The following is a 22,524-nucleotide window of genomic DNA, read 5'->3' as shown; positions in this document are numbered from 1 at the left end:
CTTGTGTTACAGTGGTTAAGAGTGCAATTGAGGAGACACAGGTCAAATCCCCACTCAGCCATGAAGCTCAATGGGTGACGTTGGGCCAGCAACTGTCTCAGCCTAACGTACCACACAGGATTGTTCTGCAGATAAAATAGCAGGGAGAGCTATGTAAATGACCTTGAGCTCACTGAAGAAAATGTGTGATACAAATGTAGTCAATAAATTATAATATCACTAGCTGCTTTGCATACGTGGTTGGAAAAAAACATTAATAGATAGATGGCTAAAACACTCTAGCATGGAAAGGAATGCCTGAAGGGAAGCACAGGTTCAGAGTAGGCTCCCATGTTTCCAGAAGTGCCTTGCTATGGAACAGAAGCATAACTCATGGGTGGGGAACCTTTTCTGGGCAGAGGGCCACACTACTCCAGTGGAAAGCTGTCAGGGGCCACATTCCAGAAGTGGGAAGGCCCAATGGTGAGCACAGTGGGCTAAATCCAACCACACACGATTAACACATGCACACAGTGCTATTTCCCATGAATAGATGAGCACTGAATTCTTAGTAACCGCACGCAAGTTTCACTTTCCATTTTCTCCACAGGTTTCCTCCACCCCACTCCTCTGCAAAGATATTTGTAGGTTGCTTTTTTTTAAAAGGAAGCTGAAGCTCTCTAATGCTTTCCCCTGTCCTGAGTATTAAAAAAAGAACTCATTAATTCCTACACAATGCAAATAATACCCAATGCACAGCTGAGCAGCAAGTCTTGCCTTACAGCTATAAAAAGCACCAAACTTAAAATATCTATTTCAAAAGAAAGCACCAAACTTCAGAATGCAATTGCACTCCAAAACTTGCACATCGGGTGGAAAATGCATCTGGTCTGGTACCCTGTCACTCTTTCTACCAGAAAGTAGACAAGAATAGCAGAGGAAAACAGCAAAGGAAATTACACAGACAGATCTCCTAAGCCCAACACACAACAAACCATAATGGTCAAGTATGGACTATGGCTACCTATATAAGACTGCAATCCTATGCCTACTTACTCAGGAGTAGACCCCACTGGACTCAATGGGGCTTAAGTCTGAGTAAGCAAACACACAGGTTTGCACTGAAAAGTTTCATGAACTGTGCAAATACAGCCTCTAGTGGTGGCCGGGTCAAAGCACATATATTTCCATAAATAAAGATGAAGTGCAGCTGCCGAAAAATGAACTTCCAAACTGAGGCACACAATGTAAAAAGACACAGAGAGAAATGGGGGAGTTGTTTGAGATCAAAAAGCTCTCCTTTCACCCATCTTCTACTGCACCTGAGGGAACAGGCTAGTTAGGGTCCCAGGGTAGGCTGTGTGGCATACATAGCTCACAACAGAGACAAATGGCCTGGGAGGGTGGAGAAGACCTCAGGAGCAACACCCCAAGGAGTCTCAAAGCAGCTAACATTCTCCTTTCCCTTCCTCCCCCACAACAAACACTCTGTGAGGTGAGTGGGGCTGAGAGACTTCAGAGAAGTGTGACTAGCCCAAGGTCACCCAGCAGCTGCATGTGGAGGAGCAGGGAAGCGAACCCGGTTCACCAGATTACGAGTCCACCGCTCTTAACCACTACACCACACAAGTCCACCGCTCTTAACCACTACACCACACTGGCTCTCACAAAGCAGCAGGATTTAAACCCTACTCAAGAACTGATGAGTGGGGGTTAACTCCTGCTCAGTTTAAGCAGCCCAGCACTCCTGTTTGCACCTCTGGTTTTCTGAGGCTCATAGAGGAGCAGGGAGTTGTGTGTGAGCGCTCTGCAAAAGCGCTGCTCTTACCTGGGGTGGGGTAAGGAGCCTTGTGTGATTTCATAGGTGGGTGGCTTTGCTCACCTATCAAATGAGGCCCGCAAGTCTGATCCTGATAAGGATCTGACCTGCGGAGCCAAGAAGGTTCTCTACATGCTGTTCTAGACCTCATATAGGACATCAGGTGGTGGTGGTGGGGACAAGTAAAAATGTGACTAAGCCAAAAGGGGTTTTCCAGCCACTGCCAATCAACTGATTGGCGACACCTGCAAAGTGCTTTGTGAAGCACTATGTGCAAGTGTCTGAAATCAGCTGATCGTCAGAGCTCTGTGCACAGTGCTGTGCAAAAACAGGTCACTTGACATCACTGTGACATTGGATGATAGACATGTGGGCAAACCTGTCCAACATTGCCCACCAGGATGGGTGGGGAGAGATAAAGATTCAGCCCACTTTAGAAGTCTATTGATTTCTAAGCTTTCAGCAGCTATTGCTATAGCTGGCCCACCCATGAAACAAGGTGAAGAAACTGGCTCATGTGGCAGGATTCACAGGGGCAGCAGATCACACTGTCAATCCTACTTCCTCACCTTTTGAACCTTCCCTCACCCCTTCGTCCCTGGCAGGGAGGGAGGCACCATTCTAGGGTCCACCTCAGGTGTCAAAATGTCTTGGGCCAGCCCTGGCTATTGCCCTTCATCTTCAAAACTTTTACTCAGTACCCTCAAGGTAAAGGTAAAGGGACCCCTGACCATTAGGTCCAATCGTGACCGACTCTGGGGTTGCGGCGCTCATCTCGCTTTACTGGCCGAGGGAGCTGGCGTACAGCTTCCGGATCATGTGGCTGCGAACCCTCAAGAGCTAGATGCTATTATTGTCTTAGTGGGGTTAGAGTACAATAAGGGATGCAGGTGGCACTGTGGTCTAAACCACTGAGCCTCTTGGGCTTGCCAATCAGAAGGTCGGCAGTTTGAATCCCCGCGACGGGGTGAGCTCCCGTTGCTCATTCCCAGCTCCTGCCAACCTAGCAGTTCAAAAGCATGCTAGTGCAAGTAGACAAATAGGTACCGCTGTGGCAGGAAGGTTAAACGGTGTTTCCGTGCGCTCTTGTTTCCATCACAGTACAGTGGTGCCCCGCAAGACGAATGCCTCGCAAGACGGAAAACCCGCTAGACGAAAGGGTTTTCCGTTTTGGAGGTGCTTCGCAAAACGAATTTCCTATGGGCTTGCTTCGCAAGACGAAAATGTCTTACGAGTTCCTGCAGGGTTTTTTTCCTCCCCCCCCCATTTTCCCCAAGCCGCTAAGCCGCTTATCAGCTGATCCGCTAAGCTGCTTAACAGCTGATCCGCTAAGCCGCTTATCAGCTGATCCACTAAGCCGCTTAACAGCTGATCGCTAAGCCGCTTATCAGCTGATCCGCTAAGCCGCTTAACAGCTGATCCGCTAAGCCGCTAATCAGCTGATCCGCTAAGCCGCTAATCAGCTGATCCGCTAAGCCCGCTAAGCCACTAATAGCGCTAATCCGCTAATGGGCTCACTTCGCAAGACGAAAAAACCGCAAGACGAAGAGAATCGCGGAACGGATTCTTTTCGTCTTGCGAGGCACCACTGTATCCTGTTGTACCAGAAGCGGTTTAGTCATGCTGGCCACAGAACCTGGAAAGCTGTCTGCAGACAAACACCGGCTCCCTTAGCCTGAAAAGCGAGATGAGTGCCACAACCCCATAGTCGCCTTTGACTGGACTTAAACGTCCAGGGGTCCTTTACCTTTAGAGTACAATAAAACAGACCCCAGATTCAAAGAAGTCCAGTTTTCTGTCCGATTCTATATTGTGAAAAATATGGAATATTAACAGTGGGGCTACTTGTATTTCTCCTAAGTTTTGAAGCATAAACATATTAACACAGCAATAACAGCTTATTTGTTTCAACAGGAGGATTAATTAGTATGCAGATTGCTATAAAATCAGAACCAAAGAGACAGTGGGCAATTCGATTCACTATCCAAGACAATGAGATCCAATACTGTACTGTCATTTTCTTAACCCTAATTGTTCTAAACTCACAAATAATTTAAGAAATTGTGGCTTTAAAATGCATGCAAAATTGTCATTATGGGTGCTAAGAAATCTACAGAACTGATTCAGCCACCATAGATGAACACACTTCAGCGATCCAAGCCTTAAATATTCTCCATCTACCCTGGACATCTCTTTGCTGGAAATGCCTCATTTATTTAAATTATTTAAGGCCACTTAATTGTTGAATGGCATTATGTAAGCCTAGCAGTCCAGCTTGTTACTTGCACCTCTCTGCTGGCTCAGTTCTTGCAAAGGCCCTATGGATTTAAAAAGGGATTTGCTCATGATTTATTAAAGTGCTAAATGGACGGCTAAATGTTTGCTACTATACTGCAGAGTGGTAGCGATAGCTCAGCAGCTACTTCTAGCACTAGTACCTACTGGTTCGTCTTGCATTTTTTTTTATTACTAAGTAATATGTAAGGGTGCATATTTCTAAGCTAAATTGAGGTCCATTCCCATTAAAAGGAATGAATTTAAACATATCCTTCTAACCTTGAAGACAGGACTTGACCCCTGTCTTCATTTTAAAACTACTTTAGCTGTCTGACATTCCACAGGCATCCTAATAGAACAGTTTTTTTCTGCAAGTCCTTGAGAAAGTGAAACAAATCAGCGTTAAGTACCCACCTTTGTAGCCGTTTTGCACATAGCTGCTGGATCCGTTCTTGTTGCTTTGCGGAGAGGGGAGTAGAGATGCTGCTGGCATTCAAGCTCTGGAACTGAAAAGTTATTTACAGGCATTTAGACTAAATTCTGGTAGCCCACAAAACTGAACTCAGCACCCAGGAGGGTTAAATGCTTCTCTCGATGGTCAGCCCACCTAACCTCTCCATTGTACTGTGATAAGAGCTCTGCTGGGTGAGACCAAAGGTCTACCTAAAACAGCATTCTGTTTCCCAATGAACAATTAGATTTGGGGTGGAGAACTTGCGGCTCTCCGGACGTTAAAGGTAAAGGGACCCCTGACCATTAGGTCCAGTAGCGAACAACTCTGGGGTTGCGGCGCTCATCTTGCTTTACTGGCCAAGGGAGCCGGCGTACAGCTTCCGGGTCATGTGGCCAGCATGACTAAGCTGCTTCTGGCGAACCAGAGCAGCGCACAGAAACACCGTTTACCTTCCCGCTGGAGCGGTACCTATTTATCTACTTGCACTTTGATGTGCTTTTGAACTGCTAGGTTGGCAGGAGCAGGAACCGAGCAACGGGAGATCACCCCATTGCAGGGATTCAAATTGCCGACCTTCTGATTGGGAAGCCCTAGGCTCTGTGGTTTAACCCACAGTGCCACCCGCATTGCTAGACTACAACTCCCATCTTCCCTGACCATTGGCCATGCTGGGCCTAAAGAGAGCTGAAATCCATCAACCTCTGGAACACCACAGAATCCACTAAACTTGATTAATCTGGAAAACCAACAAGCAGGGAATGAAGGAAATAGTCCAACAACCATTCACTGGCATACTGCCTCATGAACAAAGGTTCCTAATAGCTATTATGACCAAAAGCTGTTGATAGGCCCATTCTACATGATTTTGTCCCTTTTAAAGAAGCAGCCTCGCATTTAACAACTGTAGCTATGCAGAGGAGCAGTTGGTCTGTAGAGGATGGTTTTTTAGGCTTCCTGTCCTAAGTAGCCAGCACAGAAGTTAACAAGGATGGTGGCTGAGGGGTAGAGTGTTGTGATTTCCTTCCACCATTCTGCCTTGCCATGCAGAAAGGAAAGACCCTTCCACCAAGACTAGCACGGAAACCAAGCGGGCTGGTACAGAATGAACTAAATGTTCCATCCCTACTTTTTTAGTTCACTTAATGGAAGGCAAGTTTATACACTAGACTAGGAGGCTACTAGCCTGCATTTCCATGCTGACCACAGAGGATTTCCACCAAGGAAATGCAGGCTACTAATCTCTTATTAAGCTAGAAACATTAGCTATTGTTTATTGGATGCTTAATAAGTTAATTATTCATTCGTTTCTTTCTCTCTCTTTTTTGCTGGCTAGTAACTTTGTGGGCTCATTTACCAGTCTTGTAAAAAGTCTTCTGAGCAGTCTCTCTCTTTCTGATGGCATAGCAGTAAAAAATCTAAGTCCCCTGCAGTACTTCAAACCAAAAATTATGGGCTTATGAAAACTGGGGCAAACTTAAATGTCAGACATTTTGACCAAATAGCATGCTGCCAAACATCCACAGTGGTACAACTTATTTCCAGTTGTGGAACTGTTTAAGCAATTATTTAGCCATTACAAACAGATATAAATAGCAATCCAGAAAAAGCATCAATGATGTAAACAGGATAAACTGTACTTGGATGCTACTGCAAACAGCCGATGTGTTTGGTGAACCTTGATCACAGCAGAGCAAAGTTATTTAAAAGGAGGTCAAGGCTTAGCCTCTCTGTCTACAAGAAGCACTATTTACTTCATTGGAAAAGCTTGTGATATATTAGAGCGCAGAATTGCTGGCTAGTGAATCAGACATGAGGCAGATCTTCCAACATTCATTTTGGTGCTCTGCACAGACAACCACTATTTTACCCACATCACTTAACTGTTTTTGCTCCCAGGACATGAGAAACAATATATTCGGAAGATGCCTGTGCTTCGGGGATCTCATTCACTTCAAACACGCCTTGCCAGTAGTTGACCAGGTCAGCAGCTGTAACCACACCTGCCTTATAACAGAAATACTTTCTTAGCAGTCTGTGACAGGGATTTAGATTGGAGCCTTTGGCAGGACTCTTCCCAAAATGAGGAAACAAACTCAAAAGCTTCCTGTACAAAGAGCTAGTAAGAACTTTCATGGCTCCAGAAGGTTATGGTTTCCAAGAATGAGAACAGGCTCAACTTTCTATAGGCCACCAAAGTCCGTCACAAGTCTCTAACACCAGCAGTCTGGTTTCAGAAAATATATCAACACAGGACACTCCAGTCTCATCAGTGCTTATACAGCAGAATGTCAACAGGAGATTCCATGTGTCCTCTTGTCCTTGCAGAGCACACAGGTGATTCATTCATCCAGTAGTAACCTAGAGAAAAAGAGACAACCAAAGGAAATCATCTCAAATTCAGGATAAGCTCACTTACAATTTAGGCTGAAGAAATTTTTAAAGAGGTCATTATAAACACAGCATAAATGATGAACTCATATGACACATGAAAATGAAGAAGGCATAATGCATTTCACTTTCCATAATTGTGATTCTAACCACATTTGAATAAAATTAAGCAGTACTGAAGCTGCCCAGATTTGCTTTTCACCAACACTCAAGCTACAGGCTAGTTCACAATCAGGAGGGTGCTAGTATGCTCATGTCCTGTTTGTGGGTTTCCAAAGGGCATCTTATTGACCACTGGGGGGACTGAATGCAAACTACAAGGGCTCTTGTTCAGGTGTTACATAATTCCTACACACGTTGTTTGTCACACATATACTATACACCAAGGGTACACAGACTATAAGCTTGTGGGATCTGGTTTGTTTTTTACTTGAACTCTGAGATATACCAACTGGAGCTTAGCACAAAAGACTTAGAATGAAAGAACTCTGAGCCCAGGAATTTGTTTTGAGTAGCAGAACGGAATGGAACTCACAATATACAACTACGTCCTTTGTGGCTTCTCAAATAATTCAGAGAGCTACCAGTAGGTCTGGATCTTTCTTCTGCTAATCCCAGCTATATACATGATGCAATGGTGATATTGTCAATTATGGCTTCCCAACACAGTTATGCAGAGTATGTTTGTTGTGTGTGATTGTCTTGACTACATGCGGATTTCCTTTTAACAGTGCCTTCTGTGATCTGTGGCCTGGGACATTCATCCCAAATATATTTACATAGGAGATTAGGCACAAGAAAATGAATCTAAGTGAGGTGTGGGTTCCAACCATCTGCAGTAGTAGGACCGATATTTAGCCAGCTTTAGACTGATTAGACTGTAAAATATTGCTTTATTCAAAAAGTTCAACACCTTTTTTTTTTTAATTCATGCTTGACCAGTTCACAAATTGCCCACATGTGAAAAAAATTATAATGGACAGCTGACGCAGGCAACAAAGCATAGGAATATAGAATGGGAGGTGCGGACAAAAAGTGCCAAGGCTCCTCTATAATAAAGCATATAAAAGTTATCTGTGCCACATGGATCCTATTTTGCATTTTTAAAAATGTCTTCCTGTCATGATCCAAGCAGATCAGAATGTTATCCCCTTTCTCCAAATAATCAGAAAGTAGCCACAGACAATGAGAGTTGACAAAATAGTCTGAAATAGTTGAAAGTAGTTGTTTCCTGTAACACACACACACTTATTTTGTTCTGGTGTCATTTCTGATCAAACAGGTAGCAACGACAGGAACTTGTACACATAGATGATAGTGGAATAAGCACAAATGCCTCTGGCAACAATACCTGCCTCCATCACCTTCTGCTGTGAAGATACTATCCTCTGTGAGCAGTGAGAGTGTCACATACAATCAACAGGAGAAATAGGAACTAGTATTCCAAGCCCAGTAGTGCACACCTACACATGCCTGCACATGAGTTTAACGGGATTTACTTCTAGGTTAGTGTGCAAACCTTACGCTGCAAACGACTGCAGTTTAAAATACATTATTCGTTGGGTGGTAGAAGGCTAAACCATTTTGAGCTAAACCTTCACAGAGCCGTTTCCGCCGCCCGATCAATGCAGCTGAACAGCAGATAGATGAAGTCAGAGAGAAATTCTGAATAAAGCGCGGGAACGAAGCTTGGCTTAAGAACGGTGTCCTATTTAAAGACGGGGAGAAGGAGGGAGACCAATTCGCAGGTCCTTCCTTCCAAGTGAGGAGCCTTACGGAAGGCTTTCATGGACGCGTACAAAAAAAATTATACCAAAATGTGGCGGCAATGAGATATTTTGTTCCTTTTTTTACCTGCAAATTGACAAAGCACCAATGCAACTACCGCGCTTCTTTCCCAAGAGCAGGAGGCGAGACTCTTAAGCAAATTACGAGACTGGCAAGCAACGCACTTCCGTTTGGGGCCGCAAGCAACACGGCCTTACTCGCTAACAGCGACGGCGGCGTACAGTTCCGCCCGAAAGGGAAAGCCTCAAAGCGTCAATTTTCCGTAAAAGGCAGAGCGAACGAGTCAAGGGGGACCCCGCATGGAAGCTTTAGCCCATTGCAGCAGTTCTACAGGAGTGGCTGCGGCAGAAAACTGTGCACGAAAGAGAGAAATAGAGTCTTGCTTGCAAGTTTACTTGGAAGGAAGTCCTGCAGTGTTCAGTGTTTCTTAGGATTTAAGACTTAAATTTAGAACGGGGGCTGGGGAGCCTGACTGTGTTCCTGGGGCTTCTTTCCAAACAACTGCTATGAGATTGCACACAGGTGCTGTTCTGCTGTTGTCTCTTAGCATCTGTCTCTTTCTGGAGACAATGGAGGAGTGTGTCAGGGACTGGCTGGAGGAAGAGGAGTAGGGGGAGGCATCCGCCAGGGAACCCCCAAGGGGAGCCCAGGAGGCGGAAGGCTCAGAGCCAGGAGATCAGTGGTGGGACGCTGAGGAGAGGACAAAGGGAGAAGATTGGGAGGAGGTGCCGAATGCCAAAGGGGCAACAAGGTTTAGTGAGCAGGGAGAGCCTGTGCCAGAGAGTAGTTCAGATTCCGCAGCTGAAGCAGAGGAGGGGAGTCAGGAGGCTGCTGAAGAATCCCAGGAATCTTCCTGTCCTGCTTCAACAAGCTCCCCTGCCCTCCTCCCCCATCTCCCAGAACAAGCAGAATAATGAGGAGGGAAGGACAGAGACCAGAGGTATACACACGCAATTTGAGACTGCTGGGGAAGAGCCTTAGAGAGGCCTGGCAACTGCTCCATGTATTCCTTGAATAAAGAGATAATGGAGATCTGCTTCCTTTATTGCTGACCTGTGTCTGACTCCAACCCTGATAGAGTGTGCCTTTGTGAGTGAAGTCAAACTGTTGTAAGGTTACAGTGCCTGCTGTGGCTGTAGAGACCAATACAGGAGATAGTTATATATATTGTAGCTGGGGCAGATGAAGGTGTCAGGTTGTGCTGCTACAGATGCATCATGGTGTTTCTTCTCTCTGCGCTCCTCCCAGTGGTCATTCCCCTTTGGCCACTGCTGTGGATTCACAACCTGACTGTTTCCAGGTACTGCAGGGATTCCCAAATGGCAGGGTTGATGTTGCTAGTCTTCATGTCACATTTGCATACATCTTTGTAATCCAGAGTTGGTCTGCCAGCAGGCCTGATGCCTGAAGCCAGCTCCCTGTAGGGGATCCTTTGGGATCCTGTCATCTTCCATTCTGTGGACATGACCAGCGTAGATATCTGCAAACATGCTGGGAATGTGAGCTTGAGAGAGCACTTTTTCTTTGATATTCTGTCCTAAGTAGATTTAATTTGAGAACTGTTAACAATTTCATAATACTACTAATAATAATCACATACTGGTTTTCATAAAAATATCTAGAAAAACAAATGCAGGTTAGTAACATCAATTTGCTAACTGAACTGGGCCTCAAGCCACTTTCTCGTCACCCTCATTGGGGTCTCAAAGGTAGAGGTTTGTCAATAAATAAATAACTGAAGTAGTTTTGATAATGGACTACATGCATGCTGAGTGGAAGCGCAGATCCAGCAGAGGGGTTCAGACAACAATGAGTGCTGCGTTTTGGGTGGGGAGGAAGCATTTGATGTCTTGCAAGAGACAACTGTAAGAATCATGAGATGGAGCCTCTGAGCATGGGCAGAGCACTCACCTCTCAAAGGTAGTTAAAACAACAGCAAATGTATTGTTGCACACATTAAAGAACCCGCCCGCCGCCCCCAATTCCACACATACGCGTTTTCTTCATTGCTTTATTGTTAGGGAATTCGAGGATGGGTTTGGAGGCGCGAAGGCGGTAAAATACAGTCCTGCTGAGTAGGCAGTCTGACTAGTCGAGGACCACTTTTCACTAGACGATGGATTTGCGATAAGGGGCAGCTGCCGAGAAGAAAAACCCTAGTAGTTTTTTCACCGGCTTAAGCGCCTGCTCCATCGCCCTGCCGGGCACGCGAGCTTCCCTCGGCCGACCGCGAGACGCGCCCGGATCCAAGCTTCTCGCCGTTCATCTCCAGGGCTCGCACTGCAGCCCATCTCTTCGCGGTGGCATCTCCCCGCTGTGAGTGACATCCCGGCCGGCCAATCCCGAGCCACAGCGCTGTCCTCTACTGGCCAATCCCAGGGAGAAGGGGAGATCAAAGCGGAGCATCCAGAGGGCCGGTGACAGGAGGGAGGGAGGAAGGGCTTCACCCAGCATCTCGGGAAAAACAATGGCAAGTAAGACCATGGCAGCAGCAGCAGCTCCTGCTTTCCTGTGCAGGTAATCCGAATAGCAGCAAAGCCCCCGGAGCACCCAATCTCCCAGCAACCAGAGCGATGTGCTGAGGTCCCCAGCCTAGGCGGCCATTGCATGGGAAGCGGAGAGGGAGGCAAGAGTCTTCCACGTCCAGCACAAGCGCCCCTGGCTGGTCCTCGTCTCTTTGCCCTCCTCGCCAGGGCCACTCTCACAAGTTGCAGACGGGGCTCCGCCAGAGTGTCAAAAGAAGGGGGCGGGGGGGGCCTAACGTCTCCCTCCCTCTCTAGCCCCCGCGATCCTGGGCTGGGCGGGGGGCTGCATTCCCAACCCGAGCAGGTCAACGTCTCCGGGACTTGCAAGGGACCCGGGTCCTCCTTGCCCGGCGATCGCCTCCGTAAGTGCTGGTGTCATCATCATGGTTTTGTTTAGGCTGCTGCTAACGGGGCCCGGCCCGGCCACGCGCGCCCGGCAAGGAGCGAGGACGGCGCTGACCTCTTAAGCAGGCCACGGAGGTGGGTGGAGGCGGTCGGGAGGAGCGCCAGGCCAGCCAGCCACCCCAGGGAAAAAAACACCAAAATCATTCTCGGTTCCCTGACATCCATCATGTGTTGTACCTTTCCCTGGAAGGCTTCCTTTCGCTGTCCTGGTCTGTCACGTTGGGAATTGGGGAAGTGGGACGGGGAGCTGGATTTAGTTCAGAAGTGGCTGGGAACCGACTCATCCCTTGCAATAAGCAGAGCTCTGCCCGGACAAAGTTTCTCTTTGACTCTCTCTCTTTCTCTCTCAGTGCTTAAACGCACTTCCATGCAAGGCCCCAGCCAAGCGGGCAATTCTTCTTCAGGTTCAACAGGGCCTTTGGGAATAGGGGTAAATAGCTCCCTACCCACCTCCACCCAAAAAACCCAGGCTGGTCTTTTATAACAATGATAATCAATCTTGGGAAATTAAAATCTATTTGCATGTTGCATATCTGAGGTTGTTGATATTTCTTCCGGCGATCTTAATTCCGGTTTGGGATTCATCCAGTCCAGCCTTTCGCATGATGAATTCTGCATATAAGTTAAATAAGCAGGGAGACAATATACAGCCTTGTCGTACTCCTTTGCCAATTTTGAACCAATCAGTTGTTCCATATCCAGTTCTAACTGTAGCTTCTTGTCCCACATAGAGATTTCTGAGGAGACAGATGAGGCGATCAGGCACTCCCATTTCTTTAAGAACTTGCCATAGTTTGCTGTGGTCGACACAGTCAAAGGCTTTTGCATAGTCAATGAAACAGAAGTAGATGTCTTTCTGGAACTCTCTAGCTTTCTCCATAATCCAGCGCACGTTTGCAATTTGGTCTCTGGTTCCTCTGCCCCTTCGAAATCCAGCTTGTGCCTGTTGTCTTTGTCCATGAGGTTTTCTTGGCAGGGATACTGGAGTGGCTTGCCAGTTCCTGCTCCAGGTGGATCACGTTTGGTCAAAACTCTCCACTATGACCTGTTCATCTTGGGTGGCCCTGCATGGCATAGCTCATAGCTTCTCTGAGTTGTTCAAGCCCCTTTGCCACGGCAAGGCAGTGATCCATGAAGGGGCTTAGAAAAATAGAAAATAGACTTCTATATAAAAAAGTGTCCCAATGTTCTTTCCTGGTTTCCTTCATTCTCATGAGCATGCTCCTCTCCTGGGGAAAGAAGGACACCTGACGTGATGGGGAAAGAGTCTTAACCACATATGAACTTTGATGGGTGAGGTTCAAAGTGGTTTGGGCTGCTTAGGGATGGGATGTTGTGGTCATGGTCGAAAGTTCTTTGAAAATGTCAGCTCTGATGACAACTCAGCTGTAGCAATATTAAGGCAAAAATAGTGTCTGGTTAAAAACAACAACCCTCAAGGGTTAAAATAAAACTGAGTCTGCTGCAATGCGCTGCACATTTACGAGAGAGTAAGTCCAACTGAACACAGTGGGACTGCTGAATAAACATGCATAGCACCTGAATGCTGGCATATATGTGCAGGGTGAGTTTCTAGTTTTCTCATTTAAAAGAAAAGCATGGTGTGGCAGGAAGAGGAAATGTAAAAAAGGGGGCAAGTGCATTCTAGGAGTTGGAAGAGAAGAAAGGCTTAATCATTAGGAACTTTTAGCACAGGGGGGGAAAAGGCATTTCAATGGCATTAAAAAAAAATGTAGTAACAAATAGTATGGAGTGCCCAGGGATAAAATATAACTGCAGTCTTATGCCCACTACCTCCTGTTGGGAGAAGATGCCATTGAACTCAGTGAGACTTGCATCTGAGTGAAGATGCCTAGGGTTGTACAGTCATTATCTTAAAATTGAAGAATTCATGCTCTTTCATTAAAACTAACTTGGCAACAAAAGGAAGTGCTTCACACAATGCATGCGTGTAGTTTGTTTTTCGAACTTAGCGTCACAGGACATTGTTATAGTGAGAATATGTTTAAATGACTTGATTCAATTCAGGAGAACTGATCTGTTGGTAACTAAGTTTCATTGCCAAAAGTGCAATAGTAAGCATTAATAACAGGCATGGGATATTGCTATTGAGTCTTGCCTTGAAGGCACCTCAAGTACTGTGCCCTTGTTGCTTGACCACACCCAAGTCCACTCACATGATACTTCTGTAGGCCAGCTGACTAGGCCATGTGAGATTCCAGAAGGTCACCTGGCCAGCTGGTGAGTTACGTGATACTCAGCTAAACTTATTTCTACTTTATTGACTCACATCTATGTTTATGGCACATGCCACCATCCAGAAGGCTTGAGCTGCGTAACTAAAGTATAGCCTTTCTAACAAAACAGAATGTTCAAATTAAAAAAGGGATCAATTGAGACTAGTTTCTGGGGAGATGTGCCTAGGATTGCAGTATTAGTGTTGGAAAGTGGTTAAGAGTTTGCTTCAGATTTCAGCTCAGCCATGAATGAACTGGGCTGGTCTTAAGCAGCTCTCCCTCCTCAGCTCTTCATCTATAATATGGTCCTAAGAATACCAGTCTAGTTTATAGGGTTGCTGTAAGGATACCTTGGGAGGTAACGACTGATTTATCCTTTCCCCTCTATTGCTAGAGATTAGCCAATAGGAGCAACGGAAGAAAATGCAAGGAAAGAGCTTTCCCATCAGGCTTCTTGACTGAAGAGGCAAGGAAATGCACTTTGCAGCAGAAAAGTAAGAACTTGGTTGTTCAAGGCATCAATCAAGGAGAAGACAACCAAAAGCTCTGGCCCAAAATGAATTATAGCACATCCACTGCGAACACTTTGTACCACAGTGGCACTCCCACTTCCGAGCCAGACCATGGGATGACTGTTGACGGTGCTGGATCAGAAACTGCTACGCTGACTCCTGAAACCAGCAGCTTTAACAGCACCAAAATTCCAGATGTGGCTGGCAATGGTTCTGGCATGGGGACCATGCTGCTGTCCTTCGGCATCATCACTGTGATTGGGTTGGCTGTTGCTATGGTAAGACAGTGTCTACCATGTGGTTCCTATGGGAGGGCTGCAGATTGCTTAGTTCAGGAGCTCCACTATAATATTTCAAGTAGGGTACAAAAATGCCTAAGACTGGGCCAGTCCTTGGGTGCCAGTCTACCTTGATCATGCATCAGTTTAAATGGCATGACTTTTCACCGAAGGACCCTGGGAATTATTTTCTCATTTGGGTGTTTAAAATCCTCTGTTGGAGATCCCAAGACACCCCTTCTCTCCAAAAGCACAGAACTGCCATTTCCTAGGAAAAGGGAATAATTATTAATTCTAGCTATAGCATTGGCTTCAGAGATGAAGTCCAAGCCAGTGCATGTCTACCCAGAAGTAAGTCATGTTGCGCTTAATGGGGCTTGCTCCAAGGTAAGCATGTGTATAGGGTTGCAGCCCAAGGTTGCAATCCCATTCATATTTTCCTGAGAGTAAGGTAGTTGAACACAGTGTGACTTGCTTCCAAGGGTTGCACTGTAAATTAAGCTGCAATCCAATATGGGCTTATTTGGGAGTGAGGTTTCCTTCTGATTATGCATGTCTAGGATTGCTCTCTTGGTTACTGAGTTAACTGGGTTTCCAAATAGTTCTTCCTAGTGTGCATTCGTGTACACAAATGCCCCAATCCTACACCTGCTTTCCTAGAAGTAAGCCCCATTGCACTCAATGTAATTTTGCATGCCAAAGTGTATACAGTACTTGTTTTTCCTAGGAATTGGTGTGAAAAGGTTTCTCCAGTACTTACAACAACTTTCTGCTTTTCTAGGTTTTATATATCAGGAAGAGAAAACGGTAAGTGCTCCTTGCTGTTGGTAAAGCAATTTTTAGAGACTGATTGTTTCTGTATTTGAAAATCTCCTGTAATAACCTCTGCACTTAGGCAGCAGAGACTGAACCAAGCCAAAGATTGTACCATTAAAGCAATCTTATACATGCCTCCTCAGAAATAAGTCCCATTGAGTTCAATGAGATTTTTCTCCCAAGTACATACGTATAGGATTTCAGCCTAAATGCAACTTTGGTGATGTGGTCCCTGCTCAGAGTACTTAAATTCTAAACGGTTGCTGAGCAAAAACTGGAACGTTGATGTTCCTGCGCAGTCGGATAACTTCACAGTGGTGGAATTTTCACTGTCCGTTTCCTCTCCGTAGACTAGAGAAGCTGCGACATCAGCTCATGCCCATGTACAACTTTGATCCTGCAGAAGAACAGGATGAGCTGGAACAAGAGCTGTTGGAGCATGGCAGAGACGCTGCTTCTTTGCAGGCTTCACAGAATAAGGTAATCCTCCCTCCCGCCCCCGACCAAGGCGTTGATAGTTTGGTATCTTAAAGGGGTATTGTGATCATCTCTGCTTGCATGGCTCCAGGCTAGACCCACATCAGGTTAGAAGAAGATTTTCTGTGCTGCTTTTCCTTCTGAAGCCATGACTCTTTCCCCCTTTTTCAAAGTACATATATGCGATTGGAATTTGTGATCAATTTTAGTGCCAAAATTAAAAGGTTTCTGTAAGTGATTATAAAGGATTAGCTGAAGTTATTGCAACAATATGTGTGTGCGCGCGCAGACACACAACTTTCTGATTTCAATGGGAGCTGCTTTTAGTAAGTGCACAAAGGATTGCAACCTCTAATGCTAATTAAATGAAGTGAGTGGAACCTGAATGCAGGAGACACCTGGAAGATTCATTTGTTCAGCTGAACTGTTTAGATGGCAGTTGTAATGGCCCTATAATCCTTGTCCTAAATGTGTGAAACTGCTTTTATACTGCATCAGACCATTGGTCCACATAACCCAGTATTGCCTACTCTTGCCTGGCAGTGGCTCTCCAAGGCTTAAGATACAATTCTTCAGACATAAGTTCTTTAAGTAGAGTTTCTGGGATTGAACCTGGCATCTCATGCATGTAAAGCAGGGGTGACCAGGCCTGCAGGATCTCCTTTGGTGTGTGTGTGTGTGTGTGTGTGTGTTTACCAGCACTCTGAGGTTCCCCAATGACAGTTGGGTGTAAAATAGTAACTCAGGCCGGCTGGATGCCTCTTAGCATATGCTCAGCCCAGGAATTTGCAATCAGCACCAGCACCAAACTTGCAAGTTCTTTCACTCAAAAATACATGCCTGGTTCCCCTCCCCCCCATAAAAAAATACTTTGCAGCAACATAATTTGTGGGAGTAAAGAGTTTTTGTTGTTGTTGCTGCTGTTTCACCCTTGAGAATACTAAAACCTTGCTAATCTACTGCAAATAGCCAGCAATCATCCATTAGATCCCGACCTACCTTCCGCCTTCATTTAATGTAAAGCATTTATTGAAGTCAAGATGATATAGAGTGGAATCTATATTGGCTGCAACTCTCAGAATTCTGTAAAAATAATGTTGTGTTAAAAAGTGATGAGGGAGAAACGCTTCACAAATGCTCAGAAGAAATCTTTACTATTGCTGCATGCTTCGAATTAAGCTTTTGCATAGAAACAAGTTCCAGAACTGAGCCATGGGTTCCATAAAGAAGGAGAGGAAAGGAGAAGCATTAGCTGATCTCACAATGTATGTTTGTTTTCTCTTCACATTTTCTCTAAAAGCTTAGCCAGCAGGAACAGGAAGATCCGGTATGTTTCTGTGCAGGTGGCGGGAATGGAATAGAGTAGACCCTTCTCTTGTACCTGAACCTATCCTGTAATAGATCAGTAGAGAAATCCTGGTAGCTTTGAGAAACTTATCTTGGCTCGTGATCAGAGCGACAAGCTCATGCCAGCAAAGAACCTGTTCACGTTCACATTGATAACTAAGGAGATTACGAGCTACTGGTTCAGCGTGATGAAATCTGTTCTGCGATATTATAAATAAATAAAAAAAAACAAACAGCTTTTGAGGCAGTTTAGCGGGATTTTAAGCCAAAGTGGAACATGCTTAGAAATAGCAGATGGCTTAGAAGTGAGCAGATGGAGCTGCCCCTGGCTATAGGGTGGTAGTGATTGGGTGCCACCAAGTGGGGGTTCTGAAAAGTCAGAGGAGGGTAAGGCTACCTCCTTACCCACCTGGCAGTGCCAGCTCCTTGGGTCCCCTTCCTGACAACACTCCAGCGAGGCGGGTACTGCAGGGGCCTCTCCTAGTGTGATTTCCTCCCTATTCCAAGTCCAGGGCCATGACAGTAGCAGTTGCAACACCTGCATTCAATTTTTGCTTCATTTCTCCCTCCCTGCACACCTGGCATTTTTCTTCCCCTAACAACATTTGTTTGTGGACAACCACTTCCTGCCACCCAGGCCACCAGAGAGCAAGAGATTAGTTGTGCGTTTACTTTTACGATACATGGACCTTTAAGAATCTGGCTCACTATTACTTCTGTCATAGGATTGCCTATGAGGGCAACATTTTACAGGTCCCAGAGAAGCAGATGAGGGTAAAGTACACACAAATTCCTTCTTAAATCTGTTTCCACCACCGTCTCCAATTTCTTTTTTTGTTACAGACAAATCAAGGGGTGCTCCAGAGACCTAGTCGCCTTGTGTTCACAGATGTTGCAAACGCCATCAATGCATGAGCAGTGCTTCCTCAGTCCGAGAGGCAGGAGGGTGACACCAGCCAGCTAGCAACTTGCCACGGACAGTGACCATTGATTCCAGCTGGGGGAGAAGGTGCCAGGAACCAATGTGAAGCCTGCTGGGAATCTGTTGCCATCAAGAAGCTACTTCACTCAGAGCTTGATTGGTAATGTCAATACCAAGCTGTGTGTGCTGAAAAGTGCAAGGTTATTTGAGATAAATTGATAAGAACATGCATCGTGACAGGCTAGAGTTAGGAACAAGAGCATCAATTTCTAAGGCCTTCCTCCATTGGGTTGTTGTCAGAGTATCCTAACGTCAGAATCTTGCAGGTTAACCTAATCCACTCCATGCAATAGACTCCCATTCTCAGATATGTGGGTGTATCTTTCTGGCACTGGAAGCCTGGGCAGTTGTCTCTGTCATCTGGACTCAAGCCTATATTATGATGTGCACCTGGTTGTCCCATCTCATGTTTCATGCGCATAAGAGGCTGACCTTAAGCATGAGCACAAGGTCCAGAATTTTCCTTGCGACCTTCTATTAGATTTCTCCAGCGCAGGTACTCTAGCTAGCTCACCTTGAGGACCATTTGCAAGATGATGCTGTAGAGTGTGGCTTCTAGAAGCTGGGGACTCTCCCATATCAGAAGGGCTACCTCTCATGAGCACTTAACTAAAGGGAGAGTCTTAGAAATAGGAGCAGCAATATGTAACTCATGGATTTTGAGATGATTTATCCCATCCTTCTTCAGCCAAAGACAGTAAGCCTTAGCTGAAGACCAGTTGCTTTTGGAAGAGTATTGTGTGCACATGCATATTCTTGCATATACTTAATCAGATATGGGTTTATGTCCATACAGAACTGTTAAAAGCCTGATCTGTGTCTGCCACAGGATCTGCATTCAAGGTTCTTTTTGCATTCTTTTGAAAATATTCAAGAACATTACAAGAAAAGCAAAAGGCACAGGACAGTTTTGTACATTAGGTTCTTGTTCTGACCTGGCTCTGTGTTCCATGCTGAAGATATTCCAAATTTTGTGACAGTTACTAAATCGAATAAATCCTACAATGCAGGCAAACCTCAGTACATGTAAGTTAACACAGTTTTATTTTACACCCCTGGTAGGGTGGGAAGGAGAATGTTGTTATTTATTTATACATATATTAAGATAATTTATATCCCAGCTTTCGACTAAAAATAGAATGCTCGAAGGGCTCGGGGTGTAGAATGCAGATTTTGTTTTGCCCCCCCCCTTATTTTCAGCATAGGACCAAGGAAGAGAGGGGATTACCATTCCTCTGGAACAGCCTTTTCCAATCAGATGCCCTCCATATGTCTTGGACTACATCTCCCATCAGCCCCAGCCAGCCTGAGGGCTGATGGGAGTTGTAGTGTGAAACATCTGCAAAGCACCAGGCTGGCAAATGCTGATGTAGAACACAAGGGAACAATAGTGATGCTGATGTAAAGCCCCACACTGTATTTGCTGGGAGCTCAGGTTCCTTATGGTTGAACAGGGATATTTTGGAACACTGAAATTTTCTTTTAGAATTGTGAATATGATAGTTTTGTTCTCATCCCCAGTGGTGGCTTACATACTCAGGAATTTGCAGTAGCAGCCAGGAGCTGCGTTAGGTCAGTCTTTGTGGTCTGATTATGTCTATGCCTGTTTCCGAAACCCTCTTGATATTTACGTATTTATTAGATTCCTATCCTGTCTTTCCACCTCCACGTTCGAGGAGACAAACCAAATAGCCATTGCACGAAACTGCTGTAACAAATCAGTCAAGAAGCATTGAAGTAAAGTACAATCGAAGTACAATCAAAGGGACAGTGTTTCTTGATGGATAATGGGAGAGCTTAGTTTGGACCCTCCTGCTGTTGATGGTTGGTTGTGCCCTACGATGTCATTAGTGCACAAAGAGAAAAGCCGAAGCGTGGGCAGGTAAAAACCCTTCTGCTATCCACGATCACTGTGCAGTTCAGCATCATAGCTCCTTGTACCCCTCCAGATGTTTTTGACCACGACTCCATCAGCCCCAGCCAGCATGACTAATGGTCAGGTTGGATGGGAGATGGAGTGAAGCGTAGAAGGGCCACTGTGCAAGTATTGACATTTGTGGGCATCTATGCACTTTAGTGCAGGTTCCGAAGCTAACCACAAACTACTTATTTATGTGTGTTCTGATTATCAGGGCAAAAGAAAGCGTGGCACAGTATTAGTAGGATTTCATATTGAAGTGTTTGTGGGGGATGAGAGTATCCTGGCTGTTCTCTTCTGTGCTCCCAAGGGAGTTTCAGCATTCGAAACACACTTCCGTCACCTTCTTCGGTTTCCATTGGGAACAAAATGGGAAGCTGGGGGGAAAACGTCAGAGAAACCTCATTCCAATCCTTTAACCTTCTAAACCCAGTTTCTCTTTCCTCCCTTGATAGAATTTTTTTGCTTGGCACACTTGTTTCATGCAAGAGGCAGGTTGTGATCATGTAAAGCTGGATCCATATGATAGATTTGAGATGCTCTGCTGTCATGCAGACGAGTAAGTGGTCTGATATATGCAGAGCGGTACTGTTGATGTGTTGTCACTGAATGTGCCCCCCACTGCCAGCCTGTGCATGCAAGTTTGCCACTCAGGTCTTTTCTTAGACCTGTAAAACGTGTGTGTAGAGGTGTATAATGCATATGACTGGCGACGTGAGTATATAGTGTCAAACTCCATGAATTAGAACTTTGCAGCCAGTGTTAAGTCTCCCTACTCCCTATGTATCTTCTTCACTTTTGGGGTGTATGTAATCGCATCGGATCATGAAAACTTTCTCATTCAATGATCATTTCCCGAGGGTATTCACACAAACACCAGTAACACAATTCCCTCCACCAGTCCTACCTGACACTCGAAAGAAAGAAAGAAAGACTCTCAAAAGATTCCAAGGGCTCAGCTGAATCTACAATTCACAGATAGCTTTCACTGTGACTTCAATTTCCATTGCAACCCAGATCTATAAGACAGCAACCCTGGCTGGCATTGATGGCATTCAATAAGGCTGTAGCTTATAAATTGAAGTATATTGAGGCATTGGAGGTTGGCAGTAAGGCCTCCAACACTGAATTATTAGGTGGTTCGTTAGCAGGCAGCAGCTGCTACTCAGAAGTCGTGCACCACCCTTTGCCAACCATAAGTTTTGGACTACAATGCTCACCTACCCAGGACAGTATATCCCCAAAACATTTGGAGGGCACCTGGTTGGCAAAGGCTGCTCTGTTCTTTGCAGTGCTGGGTTTCTTTTTCTCACTGACAGCATTGGCTCTTTCACATTCTCATCACTGAAGCAAAAAAATAAAATAAAAAAAGACTGGAAAATGAAATTTGTTTCCAAAGGCAACAATATGCTCCATGAAGTGCCATTAACTGAAATCCTTGCAATTCTCAGGCACTTGAAAACATAGAGGCTGAGTGATTAACTTACTGCATATTTGGTACAAGCGTGCACTTTGATCATAGGCTGTTTCTGAAGGGCATGCTATATATAGTATGAATGGTTCTGGAAAGGAAATGGGATATTATTACCAGTTCCTTTCTGCCCTGCATCTGGAAGGCTTTCAGTAATGTAGTGCTGATGGCTTCACTGAAAGGGCAGTGCAGGTATTTGTTAGGCTTGTGTACCATCGTATTCTTCGAATGCAATAGCCCTTTCTTACATGGTACTTGGAAGTCTCTGCGTAATGTAGGATAACCATTGCAATATGTTCCTGTATTTGAGACGTTATTAAAATATTTATGTGAAATCAAGCGTGTGTTTTACTTGCTCTGCTTGCTGATCCCGAAGAGTATTGCTTGGTAAATGGCTGTCAATGTTTTGTCTGGTATGTGACAGCTTTCGGTAGTAAACTCATAGGGTGAAAAACACTTGGTGTCCTTGCGCTTATGGGAGGACTTTTGATTCAGCAGAGATGTATGCTAATAGGAGGGGAGATAATTCTTGCTCTGTTTGGGACCCACCAGGATGGGGTGGAAGGTGGCCCCCCAACCATCTGGAGGAAATTTTGAGGTGCACTAGTTGCAAGCATGTTTTTAGTCAAATTCAAAGTGCTGGCTATAAGGTCTACACCAGCAGATCTCCTAACCTGCCCCACTACTTAGATCAGCAAGGTTTGGGGAAACACAAGAAAGAGAGTCTTTTCTGTGGTGGCTTCATGGCTCTGGAACGCCTGACCAGCTGCTCTCCAGAAGGCTACCTTACTTCGGACATTTTGGAAGGCCTTGGAATCCTGCCTGTTTTATATGCCCTATTCATAATCAAT

General features: G+C 45.3%; 2 protein-coding genes across 4 annotated transcripts in view; one reads left to right on the top strand and one right to left on the bottom strand.

Moving 5' to 3' along the window:
- The window catches only part of HEMK1 (HemK methyltransferase 1, mitochondrial release factors N(5)-glutamine), a 52,458-nt gene extending 43,561 nt beyond the window's left edge, over positions 1-8,897 (bottom strand). For 2 of the 3 annotated variants that reach the window (XR_013391946.1, XM_028718694.2), the window contains exons 1-3: positions 8,772-8,896; positions 6,411-6,887; positions 4,490-4,581 (exon numbers count right to left, since the gene is read on the bottom strand). Coding sequence is in view for 2 of the 3 variants with exons in the window: in XM_028718694.2 (XP_028574527.2) it covers positions 4,490-4,581; positions 6,411-6,662 (344 nt within the window). In the remaining variant the exon portion in view is untranslated. Of the gene's footprint in view, positions 1-4,489; positions 4,582-6,410; positions 6,888-8,771 lie in introns of all 3 variants that reach the window. The other variant, XM_028718695.2, reaches the window with a different exon arrangement.
- Positions 8,898-11,097: 2,200 nt separating this feature from the next.
- On the top strand, positions 11,098-22,012 carry C2H3orf18 (chromosome 2 C3orf18 homolog). The gene is made up of 5 exons (XM_028718691.2): positions 11,098-11,222; positions 14,267-14,662; positions 15,444-15,469; positions 15,829-15,958; positions 18,146-22,012. The coding sequence occupies exons 2-5, from the start codon at positions 14,429-14,431 to the stop codon at positions 18,215-18,217; spliced, it is 462 nt and encodes a 153-aa protein (XP_028574524.1). The 5' UTR covers positions 11,098-11,222; positions 14,267-14,428; the 3' UTR covers positions 18,218-22,012.
- The last annotated feature ends 512 nt before the right edge of the window (positions 22,013-22,524 follow it).

The sequence above is a fragment of the Podarcis muralis genome, chromosome 2 (genome assembly GCF_964188315.1).
Source record: "Podarcis muralis chromosome 2, rPodMur119.hap1.1, whole genome shotgun sequence".
Lineage (NCBI taxonomy): Eukaryota > Metazoa > Chordata > Lepidosauria > Squamata > Lacertidae > Podarcis > Podarcis muralis.
The sequence above is the reverse complement of the archived record's forward strand: the minus strand, read 5'-3'. Positions and strand labels throughout refer to the sequence as shown.

Excerpts from the sequence above, each read along its gene's own strand:
- C2H3orf18 (XM_028718691.2), top strand. The coding sequence starts at position 14,429 with ATGAATTATAGCACATCCACTGCGAACACTTTGTACCACAGTGGCACT. Across the intron at positions 14,663-15,443 it reads TTGGGTTGGCTGTTGCTATG|GTTTTATATATCAGGAAGAG; the intron begins GTAAGACAGTGT and ends CTGCTTTTCTAG. Across the intron at positions 15,959-18,145 it reads TGCAGGCTTCACAGAATAAG|ACAAATCAAGGGGTGCTCCA; the intron begins GTAATCCTCCCT and ends TTTTTGTTACAG.